We start from the raw sequence: 19,230 nt of genomic DNA on the forward strand, positions 1-19,230 counted from the left end.
CCCGATCCGATACTTCTATAATACATAAACAAAGAATAAAGAAGAGCGCAGAAACAGATCCAGGATGTCCCTTATTTTTTATTTAATTCACCTTATTTTAACATTCAATACCTCTTTTAACAAACAGAGCACTTCTGTGAGGTAACTTGAACAATCAAGTTATAAATAACATCAATTCTTACCTGCTCATTAAGCATAAGAAATCCAGGGTTCTCTACAAAGGCGAATGGCAGGTCACTCATTGCGATCATTTGTGCTATCTTGGCTGTGATGTCCTGTGCCTTCGCGCTGTCCTAGGCATTTTTCTGTCCTCTTCAAACTCTCCTGCAGCGTAAGCTGACTCGTCTTCGGTTGGGTTGCCTGGGTAAACTCGCTGTATTGTGTCGAGTGTTTGTTTTTGAGGTGCCTTATCAGGTTTGTTGTGTTAAATGTAGCCTTTTCCTTTCCACCTCTTGCAATGCCAAGTTAACGTATCTCACAATTTGCTATGAAAATGTTGTCGTCATCAACTTTATAATACCTCCAGACCGCAGACATACTCGCACTTTCTGCTTCAAGCTGCTTCTGTGTTTTACTTTGTTGGCATTTAACCATTAGACCATTTTGAGGGATGTAAACAAAAACGATGGTCCCAACGTATTTCCTGTTTTACATTTTTAATTTCTGTAGCTTCCGAGAATCCAAAAGAGCCACATATTGATAAATAATGTTATGAATGCTGTTTTAACATGAAGTTATGATTGAATTGCCTCTTGTTACAGTTATGAAATAGTTTGATAATCCGGAAATGTTCATGGGCAAATGACATTACCACATTAAAATGGTCTATAGCGACTCTGCAACGAAATAAAAACTGAAACATCAGGTTACCCTGATGAAGGCAGATCTGTGCTGAAACGCGTAGGTTTCTTTTCAGATTAAGCCATGTGAATAAAGGCTTTTTAAATTTTCCACAGTGCCTTGGACTAATTTTTGTTGATGTTTTGATGAATCCTTCACCCAAAGAGCACCGATCAAATATTTGAGTTACCCCTGAGCGCTTTTTGTTTGTTTTTCCAAAATAAAAACTGATTTATTTTATCTTTGTCATGATGACAGTAAATAATATTAGACTAGATATTCTTCAAGACACTTCTATACAGCTTAAAGAGACATTTAAAGGCTTAACTAGGTTATTTAGGTTAACTAGGCAGGTTAGGGCAATTAGGCAAGTTATTGTATAATGATGGTTTGTTCTGTAGACTATCGGGAAAAAAAGCCTAAAGGGGCTAATATTATTGACTTTAAAATTAAAAACTGCTTTTATTCTATCCGAAATAAAACAAATAAGACTTTCTCCAGAAGAAAAAATATTATCAGACATACTGTGAAAATTTCCTCAATCTGTTAAACATCATTTGGGAAATATTTAAACAAGAAACTAAATTTCAAAGGAAGGCTAATAATTCTGACTTCAACTGTATATATATATATATATATATATATATATATATATTCGAGTTCTGATTGGACGGTAACGTCTGATTCTAATCGAGTCTGAAACTGCGTGATCGGGCCCGATTTCCGATCACGTGATCGGATTTGGACATCCCTTGAAATAAATATGAAAGCATACAAATTTAACAGGAGGCTAATAATTCAGACTTCAACTGTAGTGTATGAAATGTTGCTGATGAGCTAATGAGCGTTGGGCTGCAACTAACGATTATTTTGATAATCGATTATTTGTCCGATTATATTTTCGATTAGTTGGATTAAAACCATAAAAGATTGTTTTGAACTTTATAAAACCATAAATCAGGGTCTTATTTATGCATAAACGTAAAGATTAAAATGCAAAAGCCACATATCAAGTTTCATTATCTTGAAGTTTGACGTTTTAAACCTTTAAACTAAAGACTACATTTGATTTAGAGCAGTAAAACTTTTCTAAATATCAATAAACAAAAAGATAAATTAATTAATATATTTGATATATTTATATATGGGGTGGCACGGTGGCCCAGTGGTTAGCACTGTGGCCTCACAGCAAAAAGGTCGCTGGTTCGAGTCCCGGCTGGGTCAGTTTTCATTTCTGTGTGGAGTTTGCATGTTCTCCCCATGTTGGCGTGGGTTTCCTCCGGGTGCTCCGGTTTCCCCCACAGTCCAAACACATGCATTATAGGGGAACTGATGAACTAAATTGGCTGTAGTGTATGAGTGTGTTTCCCAGTGCTGGGTTGTAGCTGGAAGGGCATCTTCTGCGTAAAACATATGCTGGAATTTGGTGGTTCATTCTGCTGTGGTGACTCCTGAGAAACTAAGCTGAAGGAAAATGAATGAATGAATATTTACATATTTTAGTAATCATATATTTAAAACGTGTTATGCTAATTCACAAATAAACGAACCCTTAGCTAATTAACATAACTATATGAATTGTGAAAATGGCTATTTATTCTGTTATGAAGTATGAATATGGTTAAACTATAACTCAGAGCTATCAGTGTTTTGTTTTATTTAAATGGTTTTATTTATTAAAACGCATTTATTTAAATTATCAACATTAATATGTAAAAACAGTTGCGTTTATTTAGTTATGCTAGTCAAACAATGCCTAGACACACAAACACAGTAACATATTGTTTCGTTTACGTCTGATATGAATCACAATGTAGCTGCCTGGCTAAATAAAGGATGGACTCTTTCACTGGTGTTTTCCCATGATTTATTTGAGTGCAACCTTCACACAAATCTCCAGAAATTCTACTCATAAAAGGCTTTGTAGAAAGAAAAACAAAAGCATCGTGTAAACAATATACAAATAAACAGACATCACTTAAATACGAATGTGAAGTGAAACAATATGAAGGGTCAGTTCCTTGTTCTCTAATTAAACCAGGAGCTAAAACTTGGACTGTTGCAGACTGTATTGCTGAGGCACTGTGCGACCATGTGCGACATCCTTCCGTATATCCATTTATATCCATTATAGCAGTGTTTCCCAACCCTGTTCCTAAAGGCACACCAACAGTCCACATTTTCAATGTCTCCCTAATCAAACACACCTGAATCACCTAATTAGAACATCAGAAGAGACTCCAACACCTGATGTTAATTAGTCAGGTAAGGGAGACATCCAAAATATGTACTGTTGGTGTGCCTCCAGGAAAAGGGTTGGAAAACACTGCATTATAGTAATCAATTCAAAATAAAAGACTTCCTTTTCAAAGTAAACACCTCCATAACGTAAATTAAATACCGTAAATATCAAAATATACATATAACAGAGAAAAAAATAAAATAAAATTAATACTAACTTGTATATGCCGTAGAAAATTGACAAAAATAACATAAGCAACATATCCAAGTCATAAATAAATAATAGGTTCGTTTAAAAAGAGTTTAGTCTTCCCTATAGTCCATTTTTAAAGGTTTGATCGTCAGAAGTCTACAGTCCTCAGTTGTTGTTTTTGTGTGTGTTTGTGTTCAGCAACAAACTCAAGACGTGCCGCAAGTTTCTGAACTGCACCGCTTCATCGCCGAATGCACAGACACGCCCACATCCGGAAACTTCCGCAGCCCGGAGCCGTCCACCTGCTCGCTCTTCTGCTGCTTCAGTTAGACTCTGACGGTGCGTCCCGAATCGCACACTTCCTTACTATATAGTATGTGGAAAAACAAAGTTGTATGTCTGAATTCATAGTATGTGGAAAAACAGTTGATGAGAAGTACCCGGATGACCTACTACTACTACTACTACAGAGATTCTGAAGTGCGCATGCTATGGACACTTTACTGTCCCATGATGCCATGGGAGAGGATTTAAGAATGGGAATGAAGCAGGTATGTGATAATGGCGGACAACATGGTGGATGTAGTACATCTGAATTCCATTCATGCTACTCACATTCACACTACATACAGGATTCCCACTGAATATCTTCATGAGATATAATGGAATGCCATAGAATATTTGGAATGCCATGGAATATTTGGAATGCCATAGAATATTTGGAATGCCATGGAATATTTGGAATGCCATGGAATATTTGGAATGCCATAGAATATTTGGAATGCCATGGAATATTTGGAATGCCATGGAATATTTGGAATGCCATGGAATTTTAAAAGATCAGTTCCAATTATTGAAAGTCAAGGATTTTTGAAAATGTATTTATTTATTTGTCAGGAATATCAGGGATTTTTTGTATGTCTCTTTAAGTTTTAGTGTTCATTTATCAAAGTGCATTTTTTTCAGTACACTTTATTTTAAGTTGCATTAACTACTTATGTATGTACATTTCAATTAATCGTTTCAAACAATGCACTTAAGTACATCCATTTTTACTTTAATTCTTAAAATTAATTTCATGTAATTACATCTGTAAATAACTTCTGTATATACATTTACAATTACACTTGTGGACCCATCCCTTATACCTTTATCCACCCTTGAACCTACTCGTACCACCAAACCTGTCCCTAACTCTAAGTTCAATAGCCCCATAAGTCTTCTAAAATACAATATTAACACAATAAGTACATTGTACTTATTTGTAGGTGTAAGTACATACACTGTAAAAAGTGATTAGTTACTTAAAGCGAGTAAACCAATTGCCTTAAAAGCAACAAGCTGACTTTACAAAAATAATGCAAGTAAACCCACTGTACCTAGGAACTGTTAAGTTGACTTAATTTGTATAATTAAGCTTATTGTACTCGCTTTTTTTAAAGTCAACTAATCCCTTTTTACAGTGTCAAACTATTTTAGCATGTCTGTTAATAATAATCCGTCAAATAATCACTGTAATTGTCACAATTTTATATATTTGGTGCTTTATGAAGTCTATCAAATCTACAATTATAGCCTGTATTGAATTTAGAAGACACACTGAATACAGAAAAGCTGGGAAAAACATATATATATATAGTGATTAGTTTATTTAAAAAAAAGTACAATTTGCATAATTATAAAAATTAAGTCAACTTAACAGTTCCTAGGTACAGTGGGTTTACTTGCATTATTTTTGTAAGGTCAACTTGTTGCTTTTAAGGCAATTGGTTTACTCGCTTTAAGTAACGAATCACTTTTTACAGCGCACACTTTGGCTTCTAATTATTAAGTAAATGAACTGTGCTTGATTCTAAAAACTAAGTTCAGTGAACTTAACAGTTTTAAGTTACAACAGAAATACTTATTTTTTTCTAAAGTAAAGTCAACTTGTCATTTTTGAAGGCAATGAGTTTACTCGCTTGAAGTAATCGCTTTTTACAGTGTATGTACATGCAGTCTTAATTCAGTACATAATTCATACAGTGTATGTACATAAAGTCATACTCAGCATAATTGAGTACACCGCATTTTGAAAATGAATATTTGTATTTCTCAGTGAATATTCAATGTATTTTGGTGCATTTATACTAAACAGATTTATTAAACGGATATATTTATTAAAATCATACTTTAGTCACCAAACATATTTAGATATTGAAAGATAGTACTATTAAATTCAAGCAAAATATTGAAAAAATACATTACAAACTACAAAATTTCAATTAAAATTTTCTTTTTTTTGCTTCTCTTAATTTTTCCTCTTTTTAAATTTGTATTTAATATTTTTCTATAACATATAAATTTGGCTGTACTAGTTTTTGGACCGTTATCGTAAGTTATTTTGTTAGATAAGCTCCAGATTTGGCTTCAGTACTGACTAATCTAATGTATATGCACAAATACAATATTGTATATCTTCCGATTAAAAATATTCATTTAAAAGAGAGATTAGTGAGGGGTGAACTTATATATGCTGAGCACTGTTGTCAAAAAAAGACAACACAAATATTTCTGTTGCTTTAACTTATTATTATAATCTAAGTTAATCAGGTTTCAGCTAATCTTATTTTGAGTTAACTTAATATTATGAGTCAGTTTGATTGATGTAAGTTGAGATGACTAGAAAAGTTCCTTTGATTGAACTAAAACAAATTAGGGCAGCAAGATTTATTTTACAGTGTAGTTAATGTGATTTTTTTATATCATTGTTTCATGGCTGTTGTTATGGTTGAGCTGTTTTTCTGCTCCATTTTTTTCTTTTCCCGTGCATCAGCTGAAAGTCACTTCAGTCAAATGCAGTTACCAGACGACCTGTTAATTAAGGCTAAAATGTCAGGATTATATACAAATATTTTAATAGCTTTGGCTTCAAAATGTCTAATTGAGAGACTGGCTCATAAAGTAAGGGACCGAAAAACTAAATGTAAAGTCTGTAAAAAAATACTATCCAGCTCTTTAATATAAGAGAGAGAACCTAAATCTGAGTCTTGAAATGGCTATTAAAGACTTGCAAAGTGATATTTAGGCTAAAACCATTTTAAAATTAATGGAAAACAGCAGCCTGTCATGAAAAATCAGCTTTTTCGTCAATGAAAGTCAGGGAAAAGTCTAAAATAAGAGCTTTGGCTTCAAAATGTCCACTTCAGAGACTGGGGGCTCTACCAAAGTCTGAAGCGCATGGCGCAGAAGTATTAATGGCGTGTCCGAATCCATTTTTGCTATTTTAAGGATGGAAAACTACACTCTGCGCCGCTGCGCATGGTCTTATGCTGTGTTCACACCAGCCGCGGAAGGTGCATCAAGCGTGAGTGATTTACATGTTAAGTCAATGCAAAGGCGCAAATAGACAACCTGCGGCGTGAATGGCGCGGTGCAAGTGAAACAAAGGTCGCGGCGTGAATTGCGCGTTGCAAATGGTGTCATACGTGCAAATGGTGCTGCGCGAATTGAGCGTTTGACGCGCTAAACGCGCAAAACGATTGAGTTTGAAAATTTGAACTTCAGCGGACATTCGCGCCGCGTTAACCAATCAGGAGCTTGCTCTTGTGGGGGCGTGATTATGCCGTAGTGCCTGCTGTTGGTGTCCCAAGGGAAAACCTTTTGCCTACACTGACTACAGTTCATCAAACTGGGCTCTGCTCTGCTCAGTCAGAAGCACCTCTGATAGCCTCCAGGTTTAGTTTCTATAGGAGTTGATGAGCTCACAGAGCTGGGGGCACCTCTGAAAGCATCTAGTGGACTCAGAGATGGCTCCAAACGAATCGACGCTGTTTTTCAGCCTTCATAAAGCACATAAACACAGCTATTTTCACAATTAAATCCACCTTAGCCATTTAGCAACGAAGCCCTGCCCATGACGCGAATCCGCGTCTGTTCTGAAGTGAATTTGACCGCAAATTAAGTGAATTTTGACACGTGAATGAAGCGGATTTTCACGCATGAATGAAGCGAGTAAACTCAAATGTTCACGCATCTATTTACACTCGAATATCGCCGTTTATCTGAGCGTTCCGAGTCTAGTGTGAACACAGCATAACAGGGTTGAGCTTATTCTCTTAATGAGTTATAGGTGTGCTTTCAGAATAAACCAATGAGAGGCTCATCTCTCGTTCTCTTTAAGAGTCAGTTGTGTCACGCCATGGCGCATTTGCTATTTACATGGCGGACTTTGTAAGTGATTCTCCCGGTCCTCCCGATTAGCCAATCCGGGCCTGAATGAATGAATTAACTACAATGTAAAATAATCTTGCTGCCTTTACTCAATTTACTTTCTCAAGCTGACTAAAGATATTAAAAGTCAAGATGTATGATATTTATGATTTAGATAGTCGTGATATTGGCTTAGAGTGGGAACCCTGTATGTAGACCTTGTGTGAATATATATATAATCATGGAGTATGTTGAAATGAGCCTACCTGCGTGCCAATTGTTTTATGCCCTTCACTTGCTAATTCCCTCCGTCTCGTTCTCTTGGATGTACGTCATTGATCAAGTGTCCACCACTGATGGAGCATCTGAATGGGTTTAAATGGAGTGCACCACACCCTTGAGCACTTGAGAACTACACTGTCGTGACATCACAATCACATTGCATTCTGGGACATAAAGCCAGTAAGCTACTCTTCCATGTACACTTCCCTCGTTCACTTGATGAAGTGGAACGCACTTTAAAATGCCTGCAGGGATTCCTCAAGGGATCAAGGGAAGGGAAGTTTGCTAGTGTGTGTCTAAAAGTGCACTGGAACACAAGCCCTAGTCGGGTAGTATGCGATTTCGGGCGCAACTTGAGTGTGTGCGTCTGAGCAAGGCATTCTGGGTAATGCTGCACTTCTACTGTGTTTGTTAGCTGCGCTGATAGAGCATATCAACATATTCATGAGCATCCTAGCGTTGTAAAAGGGATAGTTCACCCAAACATGAATATTTACTCACCCTCTAGTGGTTATTAACCTTTATGAGTGTCTTTCCTCTGTTAAACACAAAAGAGGATAGTTTGATGAATGCTGAAAACCGGTAACCATTGACCGGTTTTTAGAAGATCTTCTCATGTCTTCAACTGAAGAAAGAAAGTCAGACGGGTTTTAAATGAGTGAAGGGTCATGACATTCTGAATGTGTGTGTGTGTGTGTGTGTGCGTGCGTGCGTGCGTGCGTGCGTGTGTGTGTGTGTCTCTGAATGTGTGTGAGCTATTATGTGTGTGTGTGTGTGTGTATGCATGCGAGTGTGTGTTTGTATGTGAGTGTAGTTGTTTGTGTGTGTTTGTATGTGAGTGTAATTGTTTGCGTGTGTGTATGCATGCTGGTGTGTGTTTGTATGTGAGTGTAGTTGTTTGTGTGTGTGTGTGTTTGTATGTGAGTGTAATTGTTTGCGTGTGTGTATGCATGCTAGTGTGTGTTTGTATGTGAGTGTAGTTGTTTGTGTGTGTGTATGCATGCGAGTGTGTGTTTGTATGTGAGTGTAGTTGTTTGCGTGTGTGTATGCATGCGAGTGTGTGTTTGTATGTGAGTGTAATTGTTTGTGTGTGTTTGCGTGTGTGTATGCATGCGAGTGTGTGTTTGTATGTGAGTGTAATTGTTTGTGTGTGTGTTTGTATGCGAGTGTAATTGTGTGTGTTTGCATGTGTATGCATGCGAGTGTGTGTTTGCATGTGTTGTGTTTATGTGAGTGTAATTGTTTCTGTGTGTTTGCGTGCGTGTGCTTGAGTGTGTGTGTTTGCGTGGGCAAGATTGTGTGTGTGTGTGTGTGTGTGAGCTATTAGTGTGTGTATGTGTCTGTGCGTGTGTGTTTGTTTGTATTTGTGCGAGTGTGTGCTTGTGTATGTGTGTGTTATTATATGCATGTGTGTGTTTGTGTCTGTTATGTATGTGTGAGTGTGTGTCTGTGTCTGTGTGTGTTTGAATATGAGTGTGTGTGTTTGTCTGCGCATGTGTGTGTGCATGTCAATGTTTGTATGTATACATGTGTGTGTATGCATGTGCTGTGTGTATGTGCCTGTAATTGTTTGTTTATTTGTGTGTGTACGTGAGTGTGTGTCTTTACGTGTGTGTGTGTGTGTGTGTGCGTCTGCATGTGTGTGAGGTTTTAGTTGTGTGTGTATGTGTGTCTGCATGTGTGTGAGGTTTTAGTGTGTGTGTATGTGTGTCTGCATGTGTGTGAGGTATTAGTGTGTGTGTGTGTGTTTGTCTGTGAGTATGTGTGTCTGTGCGTGTGTGTTTGTATTTGTGCGAGTGTGTGCTTGTGTATGTGTTATTGTATGCATGTGTGTTTGTGTCTGTCATGTATGTGTGAGTGTGTGTCTGTGTGTGCTATTAATGTGTGTATGTGTCTGTGTGTGAGCCATTAAGTGTGTGTCTGTGCATGTATGTGAGCTATTAGTGTGTGTATGAATATGAGTGTATGTGTTTGTCTGTGCATATGTGTGTGTGTGTGCATGTAAATGTTTGTATGTGTACGTGCGTGCGAGTGTGTGTGCTACAGGAACTCTAGGCAGCAGGTTGATCAGCTCATGAATATTAATGTGTTGAGGGTCTCTGGTGGGTTCTCTGCTTACACACACTGATGATGTTTTCTGCGTCTCCTGCACACTGACTGACGCTTCAGTCCATCAGAGAGTTACTCCACACACACACACACACACATGCTCCAGGGGTATCCGCGTGTGTATTCTCATCCTATAATGCATATTTAAATGAGCTAATAATTATTCATGATCACGAGGGTCCAGAGAGCAGCTGATCGTCCATTATTAATGAGTCTGGAGTATTCCTGATATTAGTTGTGTGTTTTTAGGTTGTGGCTCTTTAAGTGAACGAAACGTGGTTGTTTTTGTGGTGATGATTATGACGAGTTCACACTGATTACCCAGAATGCCTTTCTTAGCATGTTTCATCAGCATTTAGGGCTTAGTTTATTGAGATATGGGAATTTGAAGTACTTGAACTGCTTTTTTATTTCAGTCATTCATTTTCTTTTCAGCTTAGTCCGTTTATTAATCTGGGGTCGCCACAGCGGAATGAACCGCCAACTTATCCAGCATTTGTTTTATGCAGCGGATGCCCTTCCAGCTGCAACCCATCACTGGGAAACACCCATACACACTTATTCACACACATACACTACGGACAATTTAGCCTTCCCAATTCACCTGTACTGCATGTCTTTGGACTGTGGAGGGAAACCGGAGCACCCGGAGGAAACCCACGCGAACGCAGGGAGAACGTGCAAACTCCACACAGAAACGCCAACTGACCCAGCCGAGGCTCGAACCAGCGACCTTCTTGCTGTGAGGCGACAGCACTACCTACCGCGCCACTGCGTCGCCTGCTTTATTATTTCTAACTGTAAGCAGATGTTTGTGTGTCGTGTTTTCGATGTGAAGCCTCAGATTGTGTCCAGTTTTGAACAAAGGGAATATTTGGGTTGTTTTGTTTTTTATTAATGCGCATTTTTGCACTTTTTTTATGTTTGTAGTTTATTTGTTGTTGATCGTCTCCGTTAATGCTGTAAATACTGAACACTCACTCAAATCTCCGCTCTTCTAGACGGAAATAAAACACATCTCTGAATGTCCACATCTAAAGTTGATGGCTTTTTTGTGTGTGTTTATTGTAGCGCTGAACGATTTGCGGAAGAAAAAATCTAGTAAATAAATCTTTTAATTTTATTTTCCATCAGTTCAGAGTCGACTACAAATTTATTTTACTTCTCCAAATTTCGACTTTTATTGTACTTTGGAATTCTGACTTATATTTTATTTCCCCTAAGATTTCCAACTTTTATTTTTTAATGGAATTCTGAGTTTACCTCTCATAATTCTGACTTTTATTTTGTTTTTCGTCTGAATACTTATTTTTTATTTTATTTTCCATCAGTATTGAGTTATATTTTATTTTATGTCAGAATTTGTTCATTTAGATCTTATAATTCTAAGTTTATGTCTTATAATTCTGACTTTTATTTTGTTTTTTGTCTAAATACTTCATTTTTATTTTGTTTTCCAACAGAACCATATTATAACTAAGGGTTATATTTTATTTTATGTCAGAATTTGTTAATTTAGATCTTATAATTCTGAGTTTACGTCTCTTAATTCTGACTTTTATTTTGTTTTTCGTCTGAATACTTATTTTTTATTTTATTTTCCATCAGTACTGGGTTATATTTTATTTTATGTCAGAATTTGTTAATTTAGATCTTATAATTCGGAGTTTACGTCTCATAATTCTGGCTTTTATTTTATTTTCCTTCAGTACTGGGTTATATTTTATTTTATGTCAGAATTTGTTAATTTAGATCTTATAATTCGGAGTTTACGTCTCATAATTCTGGCTTTTATTTTATTTTCCTTCAGTACTGGGTTATATTTTATTTTATGTCAGATTTTGTTATTTTAGATCTTATAATTCCGAGTTTATGTCTCATAATTCTGGCTTTTATTTTGTTTTCTGTCAAAACTGAGTTATATTTTATTTTATGTCAGAATTTGTTAATTTAGATCTTATAAGTCTGAGTTTACGTCTCTTAATTCTGACTTTTATTTTGTTTTTCGTCTGAATACTTAGTTTTTATTTTATTTTCCATCAGTACTGGGTTATATTTTATTTTATGTCAGATTCAGTTATTTTAGATCTTATAATTAGGAGTTTACGTCTCATAATTCTGACTTTTATTTTGTTTTTCGTCTGAATACTTATTTTTTATTTTATTTTCCATCAGTATTGAGTTATATTTTATTTTATGTCAGAATTTGTTCATTTAGATCTTATAATTCTAAGTTTATGTCTTATAATTCTGACTTTTATTTTGTTTTTTGTCTAAATACTTCATTTTTATTTTGTTTTCCAACAGAACCATATTATAACTAAGGGTTATATTTTATTTTATGTCAGAATTTGTTAATTTAGATCTTATAATTCTGAGTTTACGTCTCTTAATTCTGACTTTTATTTTGTTTTTCGTCTGAATACTTATTTTTTATTTTATTTTCCATCAGTACTGGGTTATATTTTATTTTATGTCAGAATTTGTTAATTTAGATCTTATAATTCGGAGTTTACGTCTCATAATTCTGACTTTTATTTTATTTTCCATCAGTACTGGGTTATATTTTATTTTATGTCAGAATTTGTTAATTTAGATCTTATAATTCGGAGTTTACGTCTCATAATTCTGGCTTTTATTTATTTTCCTTCAGTACTGGGTTATATTTTATTTTATGTCAGAATTTGTTAATTTAGATCTTATAATTCGGAGTTTACGTCTCATAATTCTGGCTTTTATTTTATTTTCCTTCAGTACTGGGTTATATTTTATTTTATGTCAGATTTTGTTATTTTAGATCTTATAATTCCGAGTTTATGTCTCATAATTCTGGCTTTTATTTTGTTTTCTGTCAAAACTGAGTTATATTTTATTTTATGTCAGAATTTGTTAATTTAGATCTTATAAGTCTGAGTTTACGTCTCTTAATTCTGACTTTTATTTTGTTTTTCGTCTGAATACTTAGTTTTTATTTTATTTTCCATCAGTACTGGGTTATATTTTATTTTATGTCAGATTCAGTTATTTTAGATCTTATAATTAGGAGTTTACGTCTCATAATTCTGACTTTTATTTTGTTTTCTGTCAAAACTGGTTTATATTTTATTTTATGTCAGAATTTGTTATTTTAGATCTTATAATTCGGAGTTTACGTCTCATAATTCTGACTTTTATTTTATTTTCCATCAGTACTGGGTTATATTTTATTTTATGTCAGAATTTGTTAATTTAGATCTTATAATTCGGAGTTTACGTCTCATAATTCTGACTTTTATTTTATTTTCCATCAGTACTGGGTTATATTTTATTTTATGTCAGAATTTGTTAATTTAGATCTTATAATTCCGAGTTTACGTCTCATAATTCTGACTTTTATTTTATTTTCCATCAGTACTGGGTTATATTTTATTTTATGTCAGAATTTGTTATTTCAGATCTTATAATTCCGAGTTTACGTCTCATAATTCTGGCTTTTATTTTGTTTTCTGTCAAAACTGAGTTATATTTTATTTTATGTCCGAATTTGTTATTTTAGATCTTATAATTCCGAGTTTACGTCTCATAATTCTGACTTTTACTTTGTTTTCCGTCGAAATGTTGACTTCAATTTAGTTCTGACTTTTATTTTATATCTGAATCCTGATTTTAAATGTCATAATTCTGGTATGCATCTCATAAATCTGACTTTTATTTTATTTGACTTCAGTCTACCGACTTTTATTTTCCATCTGACTTTTTTCCTCAGATTTACAAGTTTATATCACGCTATTGGAACTTAGGCCAATGTACTCCTTGTAAACCTTTTTAACACCTTAACCGCCCGCACATGCAGAATACTGAAAATCAGAACTGAAAGAATACAGTCTACCTTTCCCTAAAATACCCACTCATGTGTAATAAAGAGAGCGCAGTGGCTCAGATCCTCCACAAGATGGCGCAGTGAACATCATCACTGCTTCATTCACACACACTCTCCAGACGAAAAAGCAGACCAAACCCTGGAGGAGGAGTGCTGAATCTCCTGCCAGGCTCCTGAAGAAAACAGACACAATAAAAATGACATTGATAAATGAAAGCTGGCAAGCCATCAGAACGCCTGAACGCTTCAGTCCCAGCGCAGAAACACACACATCTACTGCTCACAGCTCAATTCGGACTTTCATTTTCTGTTGGAAAATTTCTAAGTTTACATTTAGTAATTCTGACTTTCATTTTTAGTTGATTTTGCTTCTGAACTCTGAGTTTGAGTCTCACTATTCTGCTTTTTATTTTATTTGTTTTATATCCATTGGCATTCTGATTTGTTATATTTAAATTAATTTTCAATGAAAAATTTTTGTTACTTTTATTTTATTTTCCTGAAAATGGTGTTTAATTTTCCATTTTAAGTCTGAGTTAATGTCTCATGACTCAGATTTATATTTTATTTTACATCTAAATTCTGACTTTTATTTTGTTTTCCATCTGAATTCTGCGCTTGCGTCTCACAATTCTGACTTTTATTTTGTTTTCCATCTGAATTCTGCGTTTGCGTCTCACGATTCTGACTTTTATTTTGTTTTCCATCTGAATTCTGCATTTGCGTCTCACAATTCTGACTTTTATTTTGTTTTCCATTGGAATTCTGCGTTTGCGTCTCACGATTCTGACTTTTATTTTGTTTTCCATTGGAAATCTGCGTTTGGTCTCACGATTCTGACTTTTATTTTGTTTTCCATTGGAATTCTGCGTTTGCGTCTCACGATTCTGACTTTTATTTTGTTTTCCATTGGAATTCTGCGTTTGCGTCTCACGATTCTGACTTTTATTTTGTTTTCCATCTGAATTCTGCGTTTGCGTCTCACGATTCTGACTTTTATTTTGTTTTCCATCTGAATTCTGCGTTCGCGTCTCACGATTCTGACTTTTATTTTGTTTTCCATCTGAATTCTGCGTTCGCGTCTCACGATTCTGACTTTTATTTTGTTTTCCATCTGAATTCTGCGTTTGCGTCTCACGATTCTGACTTTTATTTTGTTTTCCATTGGAATTCTGCGTTTGCATCTCACGATTCTGACTTTTATTTTGTTTTCCATCTGAATTCTGCGTTTGCGTCTCACGATTCTGACTTTTATTTTGTTTTCCATCTGAATTCTGCGTTTGCGTCTCACGATTCTGACTTTTATTTTGTTTTCCATCTGAATTCTGCGTTTGCATCTCACGATTCTGACTTTTATTTTGTTTTCCATCTGAATTCTGCGTTTGCGTCTCACGATTCTGACTTTTATTTTGTTTTCCATCTGAATTCTGCGTTCGCGTCTCACGATTCTGACTTTTATTTTGTTTTCCATCTGAATTCTGCGTTCTCGTCTCACGATTCTGACTTTTATTTTGTTTTCCATCTGAATTCTGCGTTTGCGTCTTACGATTCTGACTTTTATTTTGTTTTCCATTGCAATTTGGACTTTTATCGTACATCAATGTGAATTTTGAGTTTTCACTTCACAGTTCTGAGTTTAAATCTCCTAATTCTGACTTAATTTTTATATTATTTTCCATCAAAACTATATTATAACTAAGAGTTATATTTTATTTTATGTCAGAATTTGTTAGTTTACATCTCATAATTCTGACTTTAATTTTTCAGCTTAACTCTTGAGTTTACATCTCATAATTCTGACTTTCGATGGGAATTCTGAGTTAGTAATTCTTGCTTTCATTTATTTTTATTTTATTTTGCTTCTGATTTCTGAGTTTGCATCTCACCGTTTTGCCTTTCACTGTATTTTCCATTGGAATTTTGACTTTTATTTTCCATCTTAATTCAGAGTGTAGATATATTTCCCTTCCGAATTCCAGCTTTTATTTTCCTTAAGAATTTTTTTCATATGTTTTTTCATTTCTTTTTTACATGGGAATTCTGTGTTTGCGTATCAGGATTCAAAATTTTATTTTATTATCCATTGGAATTTTGAATGGGAATTTGAATGGGAATCAATGGGAGTTTTGAGTTTTCCGCTCACAATTCTGAGTTTAAATCTCCTAATTCTGACTTTTATTTTGTTTTCCGTCAGTTTTTATTTAACTTTTTTCTGACCAATTTTTATTCCAATTTCACAATTTTTATTCCAATTTCACATCCAAAAAAAATTTCACACACATTTTTTTATAGTTTGCATCTCACGACTTTAGTTTCTTTCTACTGGAATTCTTACTTTTATTTTTCAACTTAATTATGAGTTTCTATCTTGTACTTTTTAAACTCTGAATTACAACTTTTATTTTGCATCAGAATTTTTAATTTGCTTTTCACAATTACGACTTTTATTTTTAATTTGCCATTTTGAGGCGGATGGGCTACAGCAGCAGAAGACCACACCGGGTGCCGCTCCTGTCAGCTAAGAACAGGAAACTGAGGCTACAATTCACACAGGCTCACCAAAACTGGACAAGATTCGAAACACGTTGCCTGGTCTGATGAGTCTCCATTTCTGCTGCCACATTCGGATGCTCGGCTCAGAATTTGGCCTCACCAACATGAAAGCATGGATCCATCCTGCTTTGTATCAACAGTTCAGGCTGGTGCTGGTGGTGTAATGGTGTGGGGGAGATTTTCTTGGCACACTTTGAGTCCATTAGTACCAATCAACACCACAGCCTACCTGAGTATTGTTGCTGACCATGTCCATCCCTTTATGAGCACAGTGTCTCCATCTTCTGATGGCTACTTCCAGCAGGATAACGCACCATGTCATAAAGCGTGAATCATCTCAGACTGGTTTCTTAAACATGACAATGAGTTCACTGTACTCAAATGGCCTCCACAGTCACCAGATCTCAATCCAATAGAGCACCTTTGGGATGTGGTGGAACGGGAGATTGGCATCATGGATGTGCAGCCGACAAATCTGCAGCAACTGCGTGATGTTATTATGTCAATCTGGAGCAAAATCTCTGAGGAATATTTCCAGTGCCTTGTTGAATCTCTGCCATGAAGGATTAAGGTAAGTCCGAAGGCAAAAATGGGTCCAACCCGGTACTAGTAAGGTGTACCTAATAAAGTGGCCAGCAAGTGTATATTTATATAATCAGAATTCTGAGTTTCCATCTCATGATTCTGACTTTTATCTTGCATAGAAATTCAGGTTTTCCCACTATTATTACTACATCATCATCCACCATCATCATATGAAGACTCAGCGTTCAGCATTCAGAAGCTGAAGCCAGACATTAGGACGTCTGAGGAGGAAAGCAGCCCTTCCTGGAGTCCAGGACCGATGAGATGAGATGAGATGTGTCAGTGGGACTGAAGTGTCACTTCTCTTAACACTGACATGCATTATTCAGTGCAGGAAGAGCATCGACCGTCAGATGGAGAGAGAGAGAATGAACGCTGGATTCCCTGAGGAGATAAGAGAGATGTTTCCTCCGAGTCCTGCAGTAAAGGTGCTCTGTTACCTGTCTGTCTGTCTGTCGCCTCGGCCCTGAATATTTCATGCAGAGGCTGTTTGTTTACGCTGCTTTACTGGAAGTGCCTTTTAAAGGGACAGTTCGTCTGAAAATTATATTATCACCTCCTCCTGTTTGAGTTTCTTCTGTACTGAGATATACTGAAGAATGCTGGGGAAAATACTATGGATGTCAATGACTGCTTCAACATTCTTCAAAATATGTGTTCAACAGAAAAAAAAGATATCCATTAAGGTTTTGATCCACTTGAGTGTGAGTACATGATGAGGATGTTTTTATTTTGGGGGGTGAGCTGTCTCTTCAAATTGTAAAGTGTAATCTAGTCTCAAGCTGCGTCCCAATTCGAATACTATCCGTCCTAAATAGTATTTGAAAGTAGATTTGTCCCAAATCGTAGTATGTTGAAAAGTGTATGCCAAAGGTTCCCGTATGGTTTAATATTTCCTGGTAAAAACCATAGACTGTAAAATATAGGTAAAAACTCGAAGTGTGGAAGCGTCCATACTCTAACCGCTGATATTGCCCACAATACATTGCGCATAGGACGTGAATTCGATTTAGAACTACAAACACGGGTGAAAAGTGTAAACAAACTACAAACATGGACGCGCGAGACCAACCGTCAAGTAGAGAGGCTTCGGTAAAGATGTTTGTATGACTGTTAATTAATATCTAGCCCACTGGAACATGTTTTAATCGCGTTTTCTGTGTTATATTTCATCTGCAACAACAATACTGAGCTTATATAAAGACGTGTTTGGACATTAACGTCTGAATGCAGAATTATCCAAACACCTGAGGAGATTTCTCTGCAGGAAAGACTCGTGAATGGCAGAATAACCTGCTGCTGCTGCTTCTCCAATAAGGTAGGAAATTAAATATGAAAGAAATGTGGATGATGTGTGGATGATTGACAGGGCTCGTAACTAAGCAACACAACGATCTGTTAACGAGGAAGTAGTATGTCCCAAAAGCTTGAATACTCTTCTGTTACACACTCAAAAGTAAATACTTCTCCTTCACAAAAAAGTACATACTTTTAGGGTGTAGTGTATAAGTCTGCGAATTGGGAAGCAGCACAGGTTTCTGGCTATCAATTGCGTATTCGTTCATGTGGGAGACACGGCGATGGCCTGCTTTAACAGTAAAATATACTGAGGTCTAAAAAAATAACCCAGCGATATTGTTTTGTCCACATTTGATTAAACAATGGGTTTAAATAACCCAGCATTATTTAGAGTGCAGTTAAGAGACGAGTGTTATGTTTTCTCTAACTACATCTAAGGCTAATGTGGGTTACTGAGGCATCATGTTGTGTGTGTGTGTATAAAAATGATGTCTGTGTGATGATGTTATTTAATCATGTTGTCTTTATTCTCGCTGTTGGAGGGTGTCGCGCGCGTGCTCGAGCATGCGCTTCATTATGGTTCATAAGCGGAATGTTAATCAGGTGCAGTGGCGGCATGTTCCTGTCTCCAGGGTAACCGCGCTCGCATGTGCAGACCGGCACCTGTGTGTGTATGTGCGTGTGTGCGTGTGTGTGTGTGTGTGTGCGCGTGTGTGTGTGTGTGTGCGCGATCTGAGTGCAGGATTTGCATGCGCTGCCATCCGTCTCCACCCGTGCAGAAGGGTTTGTGTGTGCGCGTGCATGAATACCGACACACTCCCAGTCCATCTGCGTGTTTCGGTCCGTTTTTTTCTTCTCTTTCTCGGTGTGTTTGTTTTGTGAGAGACATGCCGATTCGGTTGTTTTACCAGAATATGCGCATGTGCAACAGTTTTCCTAAAAAATAAAAAAATAAAAAATATAAATAAATCCCAGTCTGATGGTAGGTGCTGATAGTTTATGTTGGGATCCGATTCACATTCTCAAGCAGAGGTGTAAAGAGTACCTGAAAACCATACTTGAGTAAAAGTACAGATAC

The 19,230-nt window shown here is 36.1% G+C and overlaps 1 protein-coding gene across 1 annotated transcript in view; it reads left to right on the forward strand.

The window, feature by feature from the left end:
• Nucleotides 1–4,885, forward strand: part of mcoln1b (mucolipin TRP cation channel 1b) — a 37,331-nt gene extending 32,446 nt beyond the window's left edge. The window contains exon 13 of the mRNA XM_056449903.1: nt 3,473–4,885. Coding sequence (XP_056305878.1) covers nt 3,473–3,604 — 132 coding nt within the window. The 3' untranslated portion in view covers nt 3,605–4,885. The remainder of the gene's footprint in view (nt 1–3,472) is intronic.
• The last annotated feature ends 14,345 nt before the right edge of the window (nt 4,886–19,230 follow it).

This window comes from Danio aesculapii, chromosome 3 (assembly GCF_903798145.1).
Source record: "Danio aesculapii chromosome 3, fDanAes4.1, whole genome shotgun sequence".
In the NCBI taxonomy this organism is placed as follows: domain Eukaryota; kingdom Metazoa; phylum Chordata; class Actinopteri; order Cypriniformes; family Danionidae; genus Danio; species Danio aesculapii.